Here is an 18,927-nt window from a genome sequence, read left to right as displayed (position 1 = left end):
ATCACATGGCGTACTATAAGTGGTCAAAGTTCAAAATGAATCGATCGAAAAATGAAGGCAGGGATCCATTTTTAAGGTTTTCATAAAATCCAACATGGCCGCCAGGTCACATGACCTATGACGTCATATTTATGACATGTATACAATCATGTATACATGAACCCGGATCATGATCGCACAAAAATTAAACACAAGGATATGGCATACAGTTCATAAAACATCAAAATCCGTACCTTTGTAATTAGACTGATGAACTGCATGTGCCTGAAAATTAGGAAATAGACATGTAAATATTTCCTCTAATTGTCAAAAATAAGGTCAGAGTTCGATTACCCAACCCAGAAACATAAAATGGTGAACCTCGCGTAAATCTTGACAAAAAACTCAAAAACCGACATGTTTGACTCAAAAATGACCTTTAAGATGACCTTGAGGGTTGACCTTGACCTCGAATCATCAAAATAACATCATAATTGGATTCCTCGACCTCGAAAACCCCTGAAAAGTGGTATCATACATGATTCCAACCCTTTTGGTTATTTAACTGATTTTCCTCTAATCCGGGTGGCGGCCATTTAGTATTTCGCCAATATGGGGCCCCCGGGGGGGGGGGGGCGCCCGTCTTGGCGCCCGTCAAAAATCGAAAGAGTATGGCATGGGCAACATCTGGGCCAAATTTGGTGCTTTTGGAAGAATTTGAACCAAACGGCCCCAAAATATCCCTAAGGGCCCTGACTATTGACCGTGGCACTTCCTGTCTCACTTGCTCAGTTAGAACATCCTTGACAATCAGGAATCAGGAAGAAGAAAACCCCCGATATTGAACACGTCCTTTTATACATAAACAAGGAGAAAACGACATGAAATGCCATAACCTCGGTGGTTTTAGTAATTTTGCTGTGCGGAGTTAAAGACCGCTAGTCGGCCATGTTTGGTCGGATTATAAAACTAAGTTTTGTGCATATGTATACTCTCATGCATTGTCTTTGTGCCAAGTTTGAACAAAATAGGTCCATGCATGTCCGAGAAATGGTCGAGGACGTGTTCAATACCAGGTTTTTCTTACAACTAAAAATAAAATGGCCGCCAGACTACCAGTCGGCCAGCTTTGGTCAGATCGCAAAATAAAGTGAGGTGCACGTGTATGCCATCATGTATTGTCCCATTTGTCCGTATGTCAAGTTTAAACAAAATAGGTCCACGCATGTCTGAGAAATGGTCGAGGACGTATTCCATACCACGCTTTTTACAACTAAAAATAAAATGGCCGCCAGTCTACCAGTCGGCCATCTTTGGTCCAATCGCAAAATAAAGTGAGGTGCAAGTGTATGCCATCATGTATGGTCACATTTGTCCGTATGTCAAGTTTGAACAAAATAGGTCCACGCATGTTAAATAAATGGTCGGTGACACGTTTAAGCAACAAAATTTCCTTTACCGTCAGCACTCTGTTGGGTGGTCGTGAGTGCTTCATTTGGGAAGACTTGCAATTCTTTGCTAAAATAGCATCAAATGCAATGGCCTCAAACACAAGATGAATAATAATAATAATAATAATTCATTTATTTTGTATAGCGCTTTTCCAGAAGCCCAAAGGCGCTTTGACAGAGTGGATTGACGAGTGACAGTTTGACAGTGACAAAATGAAAACCACAGTTACCTCCTGCGCCACTTTGGCTGGTGGGTGGTGGCTGGTGGCCCACGGTAATGTTCGTGTGAAGACGAAGCGGATCGTTGCTGGGCGACACGAAGTCACGAACTCGAATGATCATCTTTCCCGCTGAAGACGCTCGCGAGAGTTCCCGCCTTCCCTTGACCAATCAGTGGACGATTTACCTCAGAGCGACCATCTGCGCTCATTTCAGTTACTCCTTTGACCATGACAGCGTTGTCGTTTACATGTCTTTTCTTCCTCATTTGCAATAATATACTCACTCGGTCTGTACTTTCTTATAAATTAATGTTTTGAAAGAAATGATTATTTAATTATCACGTTTGTGTTAAATCAATTTATTTCTTTTCTTCCTTCTGACACATGAATGTCAATGTTTTCCACAGCGGAGTCATCTTGGCATCAGCAGTGTGAAAATTGTGAGTGAGCCTTTTTACTCACATGATTACTGGGTTAGTCCAATATTGACACTCTCGAGTTGTGGGGCTGGAGTGCGAGACCGCCGAGGAAGGTCCGGTGTTGGAGTCTGAGGGACAGAAGAGAAGGGCGACTATGGCGGCGCCTTTAAGTGTTTGTAAGTTACATGTGTTGTGGTGAAAATGGGTTCATGCATTCTATCTTTAATGTATGTAATTGCCACCGTTCTTTTGGGACTGATATCCAATTATTTTGAAATCAAATTAAAGGTAAGAAACATATTGGGGGTGGGGTGGAATTGGTCATAGTCCATAAACGCTTCTTCTTCTTCTTTTTCTTTCGTATGCCTCACGTCATGGCTGCCAGGGTTGCCAACTAAAAATTTGCCAAGGCGCGGCAAATAGACCCAATTTTTTTAATTGTACAAATCGGCTGAGGAATCCCTTTATTCTTCTTATTCTTCTTCTTTGGGATTTTGATGGCGTTTACAAAGCCGCGAGGCTCCATATACGCCACGCACCGACACGCGTCAGATATGGATACTGGAGGCTTATATTGCCAGCCCCGTTCCTTTAATGAATTTTAAAACTTATCTGCAGAATTGAGGATGTTTCTGACTCAGACGGCAAAATACATCCGGCAGGCCTGACCACGTGATCCTCATGCAGGGCCGCAGACTGGGGAGGGAGGGTGCCAACCCCCGTCCCCCGGGGCCCGGACCTAATACTATTACAATAGTAATAGGGGCCCGTAATTAATCTTTCAATTTTTTGTTTCATTATGGGAATATCGTTATAAATATAATTACATTCATTGCCATGGGGGCAATGGAGTATTATGCTATTGCCACCCTCTCACGAAGAATAAACTACAGTACAGGTACTGTGGGAATAATTTATATAATGATAATCGCGGTATTGACGTAATAACGTAAATAAACACAGGAGGTGGCCAATGGCCAAACGTCATCCGGATGAAATGGGTTAAGAAACGAAATTAAGGTTAAGAAATGGGTTATATATGTGTGTGTGTGTGTGTGTGTGTGTGTGTGTGTGTGTGTGTGTGTGTGTGTGTGTGTGTGTGTGTGTGTGTGTGTGTTGTGTGTGTGTGTGTAATATCATATTAAATATAAATTTTCCTTCTTGGGTGCAGGTAGGGGAGTGTTTTGAGCACCTAACAAATTTATTTATTTAAAATGCCAACAGGTAGCACATCACCGGGCAATGCCTGGTACTCCTGCTAATAAATGAATAACATCCCTGGTGTTGGCTTGGCGGTTAGGGTGCCGGCTTGGGATCCTAGGATCCTGAGTTTGAATCCCGGTTGATCGCTGAATTAACGCCAGGGGGGTTGACTCAGACTGTTATCCTTCTGAGGTCGGCAAATTGAGTACCAGCGTGCTGGGATGAATGATCGCAGGGTGTGTACCCCAATTTAGAATAGGTACACCGTATCCCTGTGCATCGTAAGAGGCGACTAAGGGTTGGCGTCAGGAAGGGCATCCGGCCATAAAAACATTGCCTCAAACAGGGAACCATGATTGTCATGGGGCCCGCAAGGCTAACCCCTGCTCTAGCGGGTAAAACCGGGCTTAAAACGAGCATTCATTCATTCATTCACCCCAATTTCCTATAACCATGGCATGTGGTTGTTCTGGCGAAAATACGGAAACCTCCGTAGTTATACTTGTACATTGATGAAATTTTTTTTTTTGAAAGGGGCCCGGATGAAGGAGGCCTGAGATTTAGTATTGCCCTGGGCCCCATTCTGGCTCTCGGCGGCCCTGTCCCCATATCACGGACAGCGTGCAGTAGACGCAATCTGAGACTCAGGATGGAACGTACAGTCACGTGAAAAAGTAAGTACACCCCATGTAAAGTTTAGACTTTTTCAACATATTTCAACATACAGCTATTTGATCTTCATTTCAGCAATATTGATAGATAAAGGTGATATAATATAACAAATATCATGAAACATTTACATTTTGTAGTCCATTGTATAATTTAAATGAACATAAATGCAAATTTCGCATGTGGAAAAAGTAAGTACACCCCTACATTTATCACTACTTAAAATACCTAAAATTAGAATCAGGTGCACCAGCTCAGGTGCAAATGATTAGAACATCGTTAGAGAGGATCTTGGAGGAACCTGTCTTATTTAAACCTCAGACATTTAGTTTGGTTTGCTCTTTGTTGTTGAAGTGTGCGGCGTCACCATGCCTAGATCAAAAGAGCTCTCTGAGGCCTTCTGAAAGAAGGTTATAGATGCCTACGAGTCTGGGAAAGGATTTAAAAAGATCTCCAAACAATTTGAAATCAATCATTCGACTGTCTGGAAGATCATCTACAAGTGGAGAAGATTCCAAACAACTGCCAACTCGTTCAGGCCAGGCCGCCCCAGCAAGTTCAGCCTGAGAGCAGACACCAAGATGCTGAAAGAAGTCTCCAAGAACCCCAGAATGTCATCACGGGACCTACAGGTAGCTCTTGCCACTGTTGATGTCAAAGTGCACGAGTCTACCATTAGAAAGAGGCTGCACAAATTTGATCTACATGGGAGGTGTGCCAGGAGGAAACCTTTGCTGTCCAGAAAGAACATCAGGGCAAGACTAAAGTTTGCCAATGAACACCGAGGCAAAGACCAGCACTTCTGGAACAATGTGCTCTGGACAGATGAGTCAAAGGTAGAACTATTTGGCCACAGTACCAGAAGACATGTTTGGTGAAAACCAAAGACAGCATTTGACCACAAGAACCTGATACCAACTGTAAAGCATGGTGGTGGAAATATTATGGTTTGGGGCAGCTTTGCCGCATCAGGGCCTGGGCAGCTCACCATCATATAATCCACTATGAATTCTTCATTGTACCAGAGGGTGCTTGAGGATAATGTGAGGCCATCTGTCGGAAAGTTGAAGCTCAACCGAAGGTGGACCTTGCAACATGACAATGACCCTAAACATACCAGTAAATCCACCAAGTAATGGCTGAAAAGAAAGAAATGGAGGGTTCTGGAATGGCCAAGTGAAAGCCCGGATGTAAATCCCATCGAGATGTTGTGGGGGGATTTGAAACGAGCTGTGCATGCAAGAAACCCCTCAAACATCGCATAGCTGAAAGAATTCTGCATGGAGGAGTGGGAAAAAATTTCTCCCAGTCAATGTCAGAGACTGGTAGACAGTTATAAGAAACGCCTACTTGAGGTTGTTTCTGCCAAAGGGGGCAATACCACCTATTGGAGCCAAGGGTGTACTTACTTTTTCCACAGAAGGAAATGGCATCTCTGTCAATTTTTCATTGTTTTTGTTCAATTAGATCACCTTTATCTATTGATACTGTTTAAATGAAGATCAAATATTGATATGTCCACATATGTTAAAAAGATTTTTAAAAAAACATTTCATGGGGTGTACTTACTTTTTCCACATGCGAAATTTGCATTTATGTTTATTTAAATTATACAATGGACTACAAAATGTAAATGTTTCATGATATTTGTTATATTATTTCACCTTTATCTATCAATATTGTTGAAATGAAGATCAAATAGCTGTATGTTGAAATATGTTGAAAAAGTCAAAACTTTACATGGGGTGTACTTACCTTTTCACGTTACTTTATAACCCCTTGCCCCAAGTCCCAACCCCGACTCCCGAGCGGTAACACCGTGGCCCGCCCTGGCCCAATCACATGATCCAATCATCGTGACGTCATCGTGCTCGTTGCTACTTCCAAAATATGAAAATATGTTCCGGTTGTTTTCACTGAGTGACGAGTGTATGAGTGCACTGCAAAGCATCTTGAAATTAAAAAAGAGTGCCTTGATGGAGAGCAAAGTACCCCAATTTTGACGAGGCGCGACACTTTTTTCTGTGGCACCTTAGGCGTGGTGTTGCCAACCCTGATGGCTGCTAGTAACGTCATTGGATGAGGTCGTAGCTGTGCAGCAGATGTTATGCCCCCCTGTAGGTTCAGGCAGGGATTTGTAATTTGTTCAGGATACCTAAGATGGCTCACCTACTCTTTGCAAAGGACACTGTGGGATCTTTAACATCCACCAACTAATTCCGGCAGATGGGTCTGCCAGTAGGTTAACGTCCATCCGAGGGACGTCACAAACATTGATGAATCACTCTGCCTGTGAAACACCCGGATGACAGGATATATCTGGGTCAGGATTCGATCACAGGCCAGACAACTTAAAGGTGAGTGTGCGTACTTCTAGGCCATCCTCCCACAAACACCAATAGATCCATGTACCTGTACTAGATATACTGATTCTCTGCACAAGTTTACCTCTCATCTTAATACGAAATAGACAGTTCATCAAATTTCTTTTTTATTGGTGCAAATAATGTCCTTTTTTATGAGCCTAGTACGGTACTGTACCGCGATACAAAGAAATATGATTGCAATTTCTAAACAACCTTCTATAAAGACCCCCAACCTCCCCCCCTCCCCAACCCTTTATTGCTTCATGGCTTTTTACATGTCTGATGAATGACATGCATGCACTGTGGCTTGTTTTTTTAACTTTGGGAAGTTACCCACCAAGCCACTAGGGGTCTAGGCCCACTCCACTTCTTTTAGAGAAAGCTCACTATTGCTTTCGATTCCACCCGATTGTTTGCGAAAGAAATTCATTGTCACTGTTCCACTTAAAGAAAGACAAGCCTGCCATTGCATGTATGCAAATGCCATACAGATTGATGGAAAATGGCAGTACTTCCTGATGTAACATTCAAACAATTTTTGAGCATAGTGAATCTTCCTACTTCTTGAGAAGTGATGGGTGATCCAAACGTTTTACCCATGCATGCTTCCATCAGTTTTAATTTACTGTGTGGTGGGGAAAAAAAACTTGTGGCAACAGCAATTGGAGTCATGCCAGGAAATCTGATTCCATCAAACTTTCACTTAAACCACTGTTTCCTGTCCAGGCTTGCACACCCCACCTTCCTCTCTCCCATTGTCAGACACTCTCCACTTTCCAGTTCTTGTAGCCTCTTCATATTGCCACTGTTCCGTCCGGCTTACAAAACCACGCCACGTCTGCAAAGTTTTTGACGAGGCCACCCAGACAAGGGCTGCAGCACCAGGTATAAGGTCTGATGCAATTATAAAGGCACTGGGACCCAGGCCTAAACCTGAATCCCTTTCAGGCCCTGGCAGTCTCCTGGCAAGGTCAAGTTGGAGGAATCTGCAGACCACTGAAGCTACCATTGGAATGGCCGTGAGAAGACTGAAGGCGGCCAGTTTGACAGTCTGAACCTGAAGCTGGTGACACTTGGTGCCTGGGGAGTGCAAGGAGGCACGGATCCGTCGCATGCACACAAGGCTGACCGCTGTGATGTTGGTGGATGGAAGAAGGGAAGAGGCCATATGTTAAAGAGGTTGAGTGTTAAGTTTAAGATTATGCAACAAATAGTTTTTTGATCAGTGTGTTTTCAAATATGAATGATTGAGAGCAAAGAAATGAAGAACGTACCGTAAAAGCCACTGCCAATAACCCAAAATGCCATCAAGGGGCTGAGGGAAAGGACAGCAATTGCTTCAGGTTTTCCATTGCCCAAGTAACAGAGGGCCGTAAGGGCATCGGGTGCAACACATCGCCACACCAAGACCACCCCTGTTTGAAGTGCAGGAAGAGCCCAAGCAGCGGCATGCAAATATGCTGCATAAGCAGCAAGTGCTTCTGCTCCCCACTGATATGCGGTAGCCAAATACCAAGTCAATCCTCCAGCCACCCACCAAGCGGCAGCCGCCATCATAGAAAAATATCGCAGGACAAAGATGGTGGCACAGGCTGAATTAGCTAGTCCATTAAGGGGCAAGTAGGCCGTGGTTGTCACCGTCATCGATAAAATCTTGCAAGAGGCTCTACGTTGGCCAATAGCCAGTCGTATTAGGTATGCCACAGCCTGGATGGTATGACAAGCAGTGAAGAAGATGAAGGATCTTTGAGGGTAGGGGAAACGTCTTGGTTCAACAATGAATGTAAGGAGTGTTACAATGCCGATGAAGAAGATCATCGACGACCACAAACCCATCCAAACATCTATAAAGAATCTTTCAGAGTGTGGGTACAGCCCATTATTGTCGCACCGTGGAACGCAGCAGTTCAGAGCTGCCACAAATGTGTAACGGTTGTGATAGAATCCAAGATGGCGGCAGGCTTCTTTGGTATCTTTCCCATTGTGGTTCCAGACCTACGTGTGAAATGTTAACTCGTGTTAATGGTCAGTTTCCAAATTGCCACAAAAACAATTGCTTTTGTTATGAAAATTGTGTTGACATTCATTGTAATGTCGAAGGGTGACAGACAGACCTCAATCTCTCTCTCAGCCGCTACCTTATCTTCCAGGCTTTCCATGCACATGTGATCAGGGCCATTGTGTGGCAGAAATCTGTGGCAGTTGAGGCTTTCGGGCCACTCAAAGTGGAACTTCCTGAGAAGTGGGGCACACTGCTGATGCACAGCCTGGCACATCCCCGCACACGGGCCAATAGGCTTCAACACAGTCTCGTCACAGAGTGGAAAATGTGAAGAACATAGGAAGAACTGTGGGAAAGAAAAGCTGCACTGTGAGATGAAACATTGCAAACTGAAGGAACCCTTCAGTATTCCCAAATTTGAAGCTCATGATTGGCAAACCTTTCTTGCTGCAATGAGAATCAATATTTGGAGGAAGTTGGATAGCTTAATGAAAACAACCCAAACAGGAAGTCCTTTTTATTCCTTATAAGATGGTTCATTATCCTTCTAAATCTAAAGCAAGACACATTATTTTAAGGAAACTTAGGATGGGTTGGCAGAATGGCCTTCAGGTATGCACATTTACTTCTAAGCTGTCTAGCCTGGGTTTGAATCTCAACCCAGCTATAAACTGTCATCCTGGACTTCCGTTTGCTGGCATTAGTCGATGGACCTTGAAGATCTCACAGCTTCCTTCCTGAAGAGTCGGCAAGCTATTGCCTGTACCATGAACAAATTGCAAATTCCTGCTTTAACCTACAGGGGGCACTGCATCAGTGGGACAGCAACGCTCCCAGCAATGATGTAACCAGCAAGCACATGCTGCAGACGAAACAAAATGATGGAATATTGGGAATGTCATATCCATAATCAACTCTAAATGAAGAGTAACATCGATTACGGTCACTGCTTTGGCATATACAAATATACAAGGAACTTTCTCTCTCTCTCTCTCTGTCTCTGTCTCTGTCTCTCTCTCTCTCTCTCTATCTCTCTCTCTCTCTCTCTCTCTCTCTCTCTCTCTCTCTCTCTCTATCGTGTGCAGACAAGACTGCTGTGTTGCATCAATGTCTGAGGATGCGGCAGGACTGCTGATGCAATGGCCCCTGCTGGTTTGGGCAGGAATTTGTAATTTGTTTAGGGTGCCGGAAAATCTTCGCCTACTCTTTGCCAACTAATGCCGGCAGACAGGACGCCCATATATCGCCCATCCAAGGGACGGCACACCTATTCAATCACACCAGGATGACGGTTTATAGCTGGGCCGAAATTCAAACCCAGGCTAGACAGCTGAGAGGCGAGTGTGCATATCTCTAAAACACCCTTTCAAGGATATGTAGACACAGGATTAGGCCTTTTAGCCCATGCCATAACACTTGTGCCATATGCACATCTCAACAGTCCCATCAACTGCAGGCGGTGCAACTAATCCCGATCTGGAAATGCATCCTGGTTGCACAATGGCTTACTCTTTTCAAAATGAAACATGGGAACATTTAAAGTCCATTGCATAGCTGCTGGACATAAACGTCCAAAGAATACCATCCTCAAAGATACAGCGCCTTCTGCAGCCACTGCATCAGAATTGCAATTTTAAATTTCCCATAACCTCGTCGGGTATCCTACACTGATTACAAATGGATGTATCCTTCCACCCTCTTTGTTGGTGTTTAGCCTTGACCTGAATGTGTTTTTTGTTATGGTAAAAGTTAACACTTAGAAATTGACTGTTCTAGTCTGTTATAAGTGTGATTGTTCAGAAACAAATCAGAAGCCAAATCTATATGTAACTATATAACGTGGATTGTACTGAATTACACAATTTGGATATCTTAATGAAGGCTTAAGGTCAAGGTAGCAAAGCCAAAGCGGACATCATGCTACTCTCCTTAAGAATACAATATTCTCCGTTGTAAGATGGCACAGGTTAACTTCATGCTGATAAATACTGTATATCGTTCAAGTTTTTCCGGACCTTTCTTTGGTTATAAAAACACTGTACAGCATGTTCCAAAAATACCTGGACAACTTTGGTTGTTACTATATTTAGTACCACAATTGATACAATGATACCCTTTGTTTTATATGACACCAAAACTCAAAAGTTTACGGTATTTTCAGCTCTGGTGGTTTAATGTAAAAGAAAATGGCGACTCTACAGGAGAAAGCTCACTGCGTCGAATGGTTCATTGAGACGAGATCCGACACGCAAGTTCAGCGTAATTTTTGTACAAGGTATGGAAGGAATCTGCCATCACGGACTAGTATCAGAGAGTGCTACAGGAGGTTTAAGGAGACTGGAAGTTGTCAGAAACAGAAAAGTACCGGTCGACCAAGCACAAGTGAGTGCAGCAGATGTTGAACGAGTGCGTGGATCATTTCACCAAAGTCCCAGAAAATCAATCCCACCCAAATCCAGAGAACTGGGACTACCAACCATCACTGTACACAGGATTTTGCATAAAAGACTGAAGCTTTATGCCTACAAAGTGCAGATTCTGCATGTACTCAAACCAAATGACCGACCCAAATGCAAGTAGTTTGTCTTGGAAATGCTCAGTCGCATAGAGGATGACGAGGATTACCTGAAAAAGGTCATGTTCACAGATGAAGCTTACTTTCATGTATCGGGGAAGGTCATCCAGCACGATGTGAGGATGTGTGGCTCTGAAAACCCCATGTGGTCCATTTTTCTTTGCGGAGGATACAGTGACCTCAACAATTTACATGAACATGTTGGAAGGATTCACCTTCCTACATATTGATGACCTGCAACCCAATATTTTTCAACAGGACGGTGTACCCCCTCATTGGGCCTTGGTCCTTTGAGCCGTCCGGAATGAAAACATTCCAGGTCGCTGGATTGGCCGAGATGGACCAACCACCTGGCCCCCACGATCACCAAACATAACCCCCTTGATTGTTTTTCTGTGGGGGTTTGTCAAAGATGTTGTCTGCAACACCAAGGTGGAAAACCTGCACGATCTTCGTTCTCAGATCACAGCTGCATGCGTACTGGTGGATGCAAACATGCTGAACCAAACATGGCAAGAACTCATGTACCCCCTCGTGTACCCCCTTGAACTCTTGTACCTCCTGCACGAGACAAATGGAGTTCACATTGAAGTGTATTGATGGTGTGCTCAAAACTTTGAGTTTCTGTATCATATAAACCGAAGGGTATCGTTGTCTCATTTGTGGTTCTAAATATATTAACAACCAAAGTTGTCCGGCTCATTTTGGAACACTGTACTTGCTGCATGGAAAAGGACAGAATTTTTTGATCCCTCCCACATCCTTTTCCAATCCATCCCCTTCCCTTTTCCCTCTCCTCCCTATCTCTTTTTACTTTTCTCCCTCTTGGCCTCTCTTTTCACCAGTATCCCACTGAAGCTTCTTGTGTTTCTTTGAGTTAATGGAGGACATTGTACACTTTATTTTCATTCAATGGTTCATGGAAGAGCTTAATGACAAAGGGCAAACGGTTTATAGACGACCATAGGGTTTGGGAAGGGAGGGATTGAGGTCAATGAATGTACATGAGGAAAAGACAAATAGCACAACATATCACATCTTGGACATGGATGTTGTGAGACTATTTATGCCTCCACTGATGAAGTGGCTGAAGGCATTATGTTTTAGGGTTGTCCGTCTGGCTGTCCATCTGTCCGTGATCCATAGGTTTTTGTTACCGCGATAACTTAAGAACAGCTGAAGGGATCTATGTCAAACTTGATTTCAAGTGCCTACATCCGTGGCCCTGTGCTTCCCGTATTCGCGTTTTCTTTTTTGTGTATTCATGGTTTTTCTGACCTGCTTCCACATTCGCAACCCTGTGCTTCACGCATTCATGGTTTTTTGCTGGCGTATTGATGGGTTTTATGACTTGCTTCGACATTCGCAGCCCTGCGGTTTTTCGTGGGATTTTTATATTTTTCTCTTATGAATCACTAACCGCTGGGAACCTGTCCCCCCTTTTCCTATTGAAACAATACCCCGACATTCGCAGATTCCACATTCACGGTAATTTTCAGGAACGTACCCCCCACGAATGTCAGGGTTCTACAGTATGTATTTATACATGATGTATGTATACATATATATTTGTTTATTTATACTTCTCGATTCCAAAAATAACATTTTAGACTATTATAGTCATGTCATTCCTGGCATATGGCAGTCACAATACTCCCCTTCCTACTGCCTCTCCTCTCCCTCGGGAGGATATGCTTAATATCTGCACAATCCTAGATGAAGACCAGTCTATGGTCAAAACGTAACCCCCAAGCCTTACTTTGGGGCAGCAACACGAGTTGGAGGTGCCTTCATCTTTTAATATGGATCTTCTTATCTGCAACCACTTTTTGTGAAATTGAAAGAAACCTATGATGGTGACTGGTGAGTCCCATAAGAACGACAAAGATAGCCATAACGTTTTTAAGCCATCACATTTTTTTTAGTGGTGCTTATTCTTCCACTGTCCTTACGATCCCACCTCACGCCCCACCATCTACATGTAAATATTACAGCGAGAAATCATAGCTTTCCGAAACAGTAGATTTTGCTGTCTACAGTAGATACACGTGTTGTGTGCGTATGAGTTTGTCATACACCTGCAGTGATTGTGAGCAGCCATGAGTTGCTTTCTTGACTACTACCTCGTGCGAAGTGATAATTGAATGAAAATGCATTTAAACAAGTCCTACCAGTAGCTGCTTAGAACATCCAAGACGGAGCAGAGGTCGGAAGGTGAGCAACTGCTTGTTCGCATCACTCTGTAGCTCGAAGCCCAGCAGACCTGGCATACTGGTGCTGTTGTACCCAACATCGCGACACAACGACGCGTGGATCGACTCGCAGCGCCGAGGAGTTTCTGTCCCAGGAAACATCGCTAAAGCACTAGTAGCCGGGTGGTTCCTGCCGGCCTGGGTCTTTGGAGGCCAAACCAGTGTCCCAAATGATACAAGTTGTAAAAGCATTGCCGTTTGTCTCATCTGTGAAGGTTTGTTTTTATCCTTGGAACGACAGAGAAAGACAGCCACACACCTCGTGACCACAGGAAGGGGTGCAAAAAGCGTTCCTTTTCAACAACATACTTTTAGACAAATTGCTGTTATCTCTACAAGCTATTTTTATAGTTAGCAAATTCAAGGTGCACGAGTAACTTTGTCTTACACAATCCCATTTTTGGGTTATACAGCATTTTTATATTTGGTTATACAGGTTATATATAATCCCATTCATTTGGTTGCTGGTATTCCTTTGGTCTTTCTGTCTTCTACCGACTCCTCTCCGGCCTTGCTCCCCCAGCTCGATCTGTGCTCTGTCCCCCCAAATATTCCTACAGGTCGCACAAGATCTGCCTGCAACCCTCTTCTGGTGAAACTGCCAAAACCAAGACTCTCTGCTCACCTTCACTCTTCCAATTCCTCTTTTCTCCCGCCTTTGGAACAAACTCCCCCGCTCCCTTCAATCCCACTCCTCCCTCCAGGTCTTTAAAACAGCTGTTCACCACCATCTCTTATCTTCCCCCATCCAAAACCTTGATCTTTTCTACCCCCGCTAATTCACCCCAGATCCACTTTTTTGAAATTCTAATTTCTTTCCTTGAAGTCCTGGCAGTGTCCATGTGTTTTATACCCCCCCCCCCCCCATTCCCATGCCTCCTCCCCCCAAACCCTCTCCCTCCCACAGATCTCCCGATGTCCCTGCTCTCAAATGTTGCACTTGTATGCTTCCCTCTCTCTCCCCATCTTGTCTCCCGCTCCCTTTATCTTATGTTTTCATGCATCAGTTTGTCTTTTTGTGATTAATGTTAGCTCTTACACAAGCCTCGATCTTGTACACAAAAAACCCCCCAAAAAAACCAAAAATACAGGATCCAATAACGAAGCCACCAAACTCAAGATCGCTTTGGAAGCCACCTTCGAACCACGTCATTGATATAGAAGACCACTCCTTTTTGCATCAGATACATATAGGTTCTGCCGAAGTAGTTTCCTAGACTATTGGGTACAATCCTGGAGGGGTCGCCATTGCGACGCAGGATACTCGAATGGCTCATTCTTCCCCGTCAGCTGGTCCTCATTTGCTGACATCAGAAGGACCACAGGCTGAGTCAACCCCCCTGTTGTTAATTCACCAGAATGACGGGGGCTTGAACTCAGTACCCTAAGATCTTAAGCCAGCCACCTCAACCACTAAGCTGACTCCAGGCTTCGTCATTGATATACCGTATGACAATAGAAAACATTGTCCACCACTAGAGGATAACACGCTGTACGCAAACTAGAAATCTATTCTCGAAGCCTGAAACCTTGATAAGCTATACGATAGATAAATCGATCGTACCTTGGGTTGACCCCAGGAAGACCTCCACACGTCCACGTGCAGATTGTGAGCTCTGTGCTGACCGTGAGGTTGTGTTTAACGCACCCGCTGGCTCAGGATTTGCGGTACCTATCTCTCGCATCCCCATCAGACTTTGCCCCTTTGCTCAGGGGTGCGTCCCTCCGTCCCTTCGTTGTTTGTCATCCGCTGGAACATCAAACAACACTGCACGCGGGTCTCCTCTCTTTATGTTTACTTGTCCTTCATTCTCGCTCTGTCACCATTTTTTGCATCTGCTTCCCCACAGAGTGCGACGACTATTTCATCGTGTTGTGTGCGCTTGGTTTTTGTGCCCTAAGTATAGAAGGTTTAAATAACATCGAACGCTGCTTTGTCTGTATACCAGTATCGAACGGATGTGCCAATCAAACAAGTATCATCTGATCCCCATACATTCAGCCAATCACTTTTAGTTTTACCAGCACAGGTACAGATATACCTGGTAAACGGCTCCGAGTTAAACATTAAACCAATCAAAGCCGTGTTCACCTTGGGCAGCATGCACCACTCAACTCGGATTGGAAACCGGGCTGGCCCTGATACTGCGTTTCCGTGTTCATTTGGCCAAACCGCATTGCCAGACAATTCGAGTTGGCCCCAATTCTTTTCGGACCATTTCCCAAAGCGGGATGGATGGAAGTACGTCACAACACTGACCGATAAAGTGATGAGTGGACGGAAACCTTGAACGTCCATCGTATCGTCACACTCGCCTCTGAACTCTCTGGCCTGGGTTTGAATCTCAGCCCAGGTACAATCTGTTTTTTACAACAAAAATCAAATATTACCTTAATTACCCTCGCCAGAGGAGAGGGTATTACATTTGAGTCTGTCTGTTTGTTTGTCCGCACAGAATAAATATGATTTTCTCTGCAACCGTTGGTCCGATTGACAGGAAATTTTCACCATAGGTGCAACTCCACCTGCAGAATTTTTTTAATGACAATTATTACGTTATAGGTCACGTGGTTCGGCCACCATCTTGGAAAAACCGAAAAACTTTGCACCTCTATGTCTCTGAAACTGCTGAATATAAAAATTTGAGACATGGCTCATTCTAAATAACTCTCCATGGGGAATAAAATATGTTAATGATGATGTCATAGGTGCCTCCATTATGACGTCATAATTCGACAAGTACAAAACTTCATCCGATCAAGATGAAATTTCTTGAGCGTCATGTCGGCATAAATTGATGGAGGGGAAAAAAATGATGACGTCATCGGTCACATGGTTCGGCCGCCATATTTGTTTTAACACAAAAGCCTAAAAAACCACTGAAAACACATCCTGGCGAGGGTCTGCAATCTCTGATTGCTCTTTCTTCTTTGGAGTGATTTCTACAAGTGCGTCGAAGGTTCATGGGAGAGCATATGAAGAGGTCTCAGCAAGTTTGTGGCCCCAATAAACAAAGAACTAAAACAAGGGTAATTGATCAACTGGAATATTTTCCTGTTTACCATTGTGGAGAAAAATTCAGTGAAAACTTTTGTTATAAAATAATAGGTTCAATTAATGATTAAGTTTAAATGCCAGATTGCAGACTAATAATTGATCACCCTTTTTTTTGCTTGTGACAATGCACCAACACCGACAGTGTGCCAAGTCAATCATGCAGGTGAATGAGTTGTTTTTTTTATGCATGAGATGCCAGGTGAGGTGTCGCTTTGGGGAATTAACTTGTGAGTAAGTATTAATTAATTAACCACATTTCCAAGCTGGCCTCCAAAGCCAGTCGCCGACTGGGCATCCTCCGTCGTGCGAAGTCCTTCCTTAGCACACCTGAGCTCCTCACCACATACAAGGCTTTCATCTGCAGCTCAATAGAATACTGCTCTCCCCTCTGGGCTGGTACTCCTTCCTCACGCTTCACGCTGTTGAAACCAATAGTGGGGCAGATATGTAACAAAAATTGCACGAGATGTTCACATCCGGCAGAAAGTTTGAAATTTTGCATACAGGGGTATTTTGACATGCTGAGTTCAATAATTGGCGGATCCAAGAGGTCTGACCAATGGACAGGCCGCCATCTTGAATTCCAATATGGCTGCCAAGACGAAATGTTGATAATCCCTATCTTGGGTTCTAAATGACCTGTGGTGCTCAAATTTTGTACACAAGGGTATGTTGACATGCTGAGTTCAATAAGGCAATAATTTGAAATGTCTGACAAATGGTATGGCCGCCATTTTGAATTCCAATATGGCCGCCAAGACGAAATGTTGAAAATCCCGGGTTCTTTGCAAAAGCAATACCAATTCAATGGATCCCTAGTTGACAAATCATATAACAAGTCAAAGAGCTCATTTCAAAGTATATTTCGTACCAGTTGGCAGCCGTAACATGCTGCAAGCTTTTTTCCATCCGTTTTACTTCTCCTTTCTGCTCATCTCGGAAGCATTGTCCAGAGCAGAAACATAGTTCTGTGCATGGTAGATTAGCAGCAGGACATTTGCAATTTCCAGCACACCGTTTTTTACACTTGCACTTGATCAGCTCTCGGCACCCTTTTGACGCCTCTGGTGTTACTGTCCAAAATGGATGCCAGACATCATCTGCATTTTTAGCCCATCCCCAATCTGCAGGTGAAGGCAGCTCTGGGTTAGCAATTTGGGACTGTCCCCAGATGTGACCGGCCTGAAAGACTGCCCTCTTCACATGTTGACGCAGTGCCTCTTTTGTCGGTGGAATATTTTCCGATTGCCGATTTCCCTGAGCAAACAGCTGCTTGCGTGCTTCGTTCACTTTCTTCAGAGGGGAAGTTCTACTGTACAGAACAACGAAGAACCTCTCTATGTTGTCCATGTCATCATCTGTTACTTCCGCTGGTGCATGTGAGAGATGATTGAAGACCTCCCCCAAGTTTGGCATGGAATTCCATATGCTCCACACAGTCTTTTTGCCAATCCCACATATGGCAGAAACAGTATCGCATCCGGAAACAGTATGCAGGAATAGAAGCCCCCATGAGCGTTCAGGGCCAATGTGAGTCGCAATAGTGTGAGCAGCAATGTGCCTGAAATAGTTTCCATGTCCAAATGCCAACCACATTGCACAACCGTCCATAATGCTTGCCATTGCGATAGCCAACACAACCACATCCGTGTCTGTTGCATGAATGACGATACTTCTGTACCCCTGCTGATATGCATGCCAAGCATGTAGCATCATTCGTGAATCAGCCTCTTCATGCGTACATGGTTGAATTTGAGAAACATCAGAAGGGGGCTTTGATTTAACCTCTTCTTCTAAGGTTGTAAGAAGTGGTTTTCCCTCTGGAATAGGCATAGTTTGCAGGGAATCAGCAAGGAAACTGAATAATGTCTTTTTGTTGGAATCTACACGAAGGAAGCTGCTCCAGTTTCGTGGCACGGATGTCTGTTCAGTCACATGGAGTGGTATGCCAGTGCCACGACCAAGCCTGGTGCCTTCTTTGAGACTGTCCGTTCTGTAGGTGTCCCACACCACATCAACACGCATCACAGTCCCCTCATTTAACTTTCGGGCAATGTACGGAAGGACCTGTTTCTGTGCATAGTCACCAAATGTCCTGATCACACTGTTGCACTTCTTAGGCTCCAAATGATGGACTAAGGCAGCCCCATCGAAAATACGAACTTCTCCTTTGGGCGCATCACGAGGACGTTGTGCTAAAGCTTCCAAACAGGGCAAAAGATCAGCCTTGCCGGTTGGTGGCCGCATTGTATTGATACCTTCAGCCAATGCAGGTGGCCACCCATGACACTCATATTCATAAAATGTGTTAAGATCACCATCTCTAGTTTGGCAAGAAATGTACATTCGTGAGAAGAGCTCCACATTACTTTTCATACGTGTAATCTTCGCCTCAGACTTTCCAGGTGTTTTCTTGGGCTTCGATTTCAACAGTGGCAGATTGTTCTTTGAAATGCTATCATAGAAATTGTCAGAAGGATCCTTGATTCGCTGCCCCACAAATCCGTCAAATTGTGTTTTGCCAGTGTCCTCCATGGATCGCACTGCGGCTATCACTTCATCAGGCATGATGACCTTTGTGTCAAGCACATACAAGTCATTACTGTCTTCCGCAAACGGGTTTCCAAGTTTTTCAAAGGAACTGATTGCATTATTGAGATCTGATGCAAAGGATTTCTGGACACTAGGCAATTGTTCGTGGTGGCGGACATCAGTTTGCCTCTGTCTTTGAA

The 18,927-nt window shown here is 44.1% G+C and overlaps 1 protein-coding gene across 2 annotated transcripts; it reads right to left on the bottom strand.

Moving 5' to 3' along the window:
- Window positions 1–6,420: 6,420 nt before the first annotated feature.
- Window positions 6,421–14,846, bottom strand: LOC137439725 (frizzled-4). Of its 2 annotated transcripts, none has more exons than XM_068135763.2 (5): window positions 14,702–14,846; window positions 13,057–13,365; window positions 8,423–8,656; window positions 7,583–8,303; window positions 6,421–7,439 (listed from the first exon to the last, which is right to left on the bottom strand). In XM_068135763.2, the coding sequence occupies exons 2-5, from the start codon at window positions 13,342–13,344 to the stop codon at window positions 7,012–7,014; spliced, it is 1,671 nt and encodes a 556-aa protein (XP_067991864.2). In that variant the 5' UTR covers window positions 13,345–13,365; window positions 14,702–14,846; the 3' UTR covers window positions 6,421–7,011. The 2 variants fall into 2 exon arrangements, with proteins under 2 accessions (XP_067991864.2, XP_067991865.2); XM_068135764.2 differs by having other exon boundaries at window positions 8,447–8,656.
- Window positions 14,847–18,927: the final 4,081 nt, after the last annotated feature.

This window comes from Myxine glutinosa, chromosome 14, assembly GCF_964187855.1.
Source record: "Myxine glutinosa chromosome 14, kmMyxGlut1.1, whole genome shotgun sequence".
NCBI lineage: Eukaryota > Metazoa > Chordata > Myxini > Myxiniformes > Myxinidae > Myxine > Myxine glutinosa.
The sequence above is the reverse complement of the archived record's forward strand: the minus strand, read 5'-3'. Positions and strand labels throughout refer to the sequence as shown.

Coding starts and splice junctions, on each gene's coding strand:
- LOC137439725 (XM_068135763.2), bottom strand. CDS start 13,344: ATGAGACAAACGGCAATGCTTTTACAACTTGTATCATTTGGGACACTG. Junction 8,657..13,056: donor GATGTTCTAAGCAGCTACTG/GTAGGACTTGTT, acceptor TCTTTCCCACAG/TTCTTCCTATGTTCTTCACA. Junction 7,440..7,582: donor TATTGGCAGTGGCTTTTACG/GTACGTTCTTCA, acceptor CCAACATCACAG/CGGTCAGCCTTGTGTGCATG.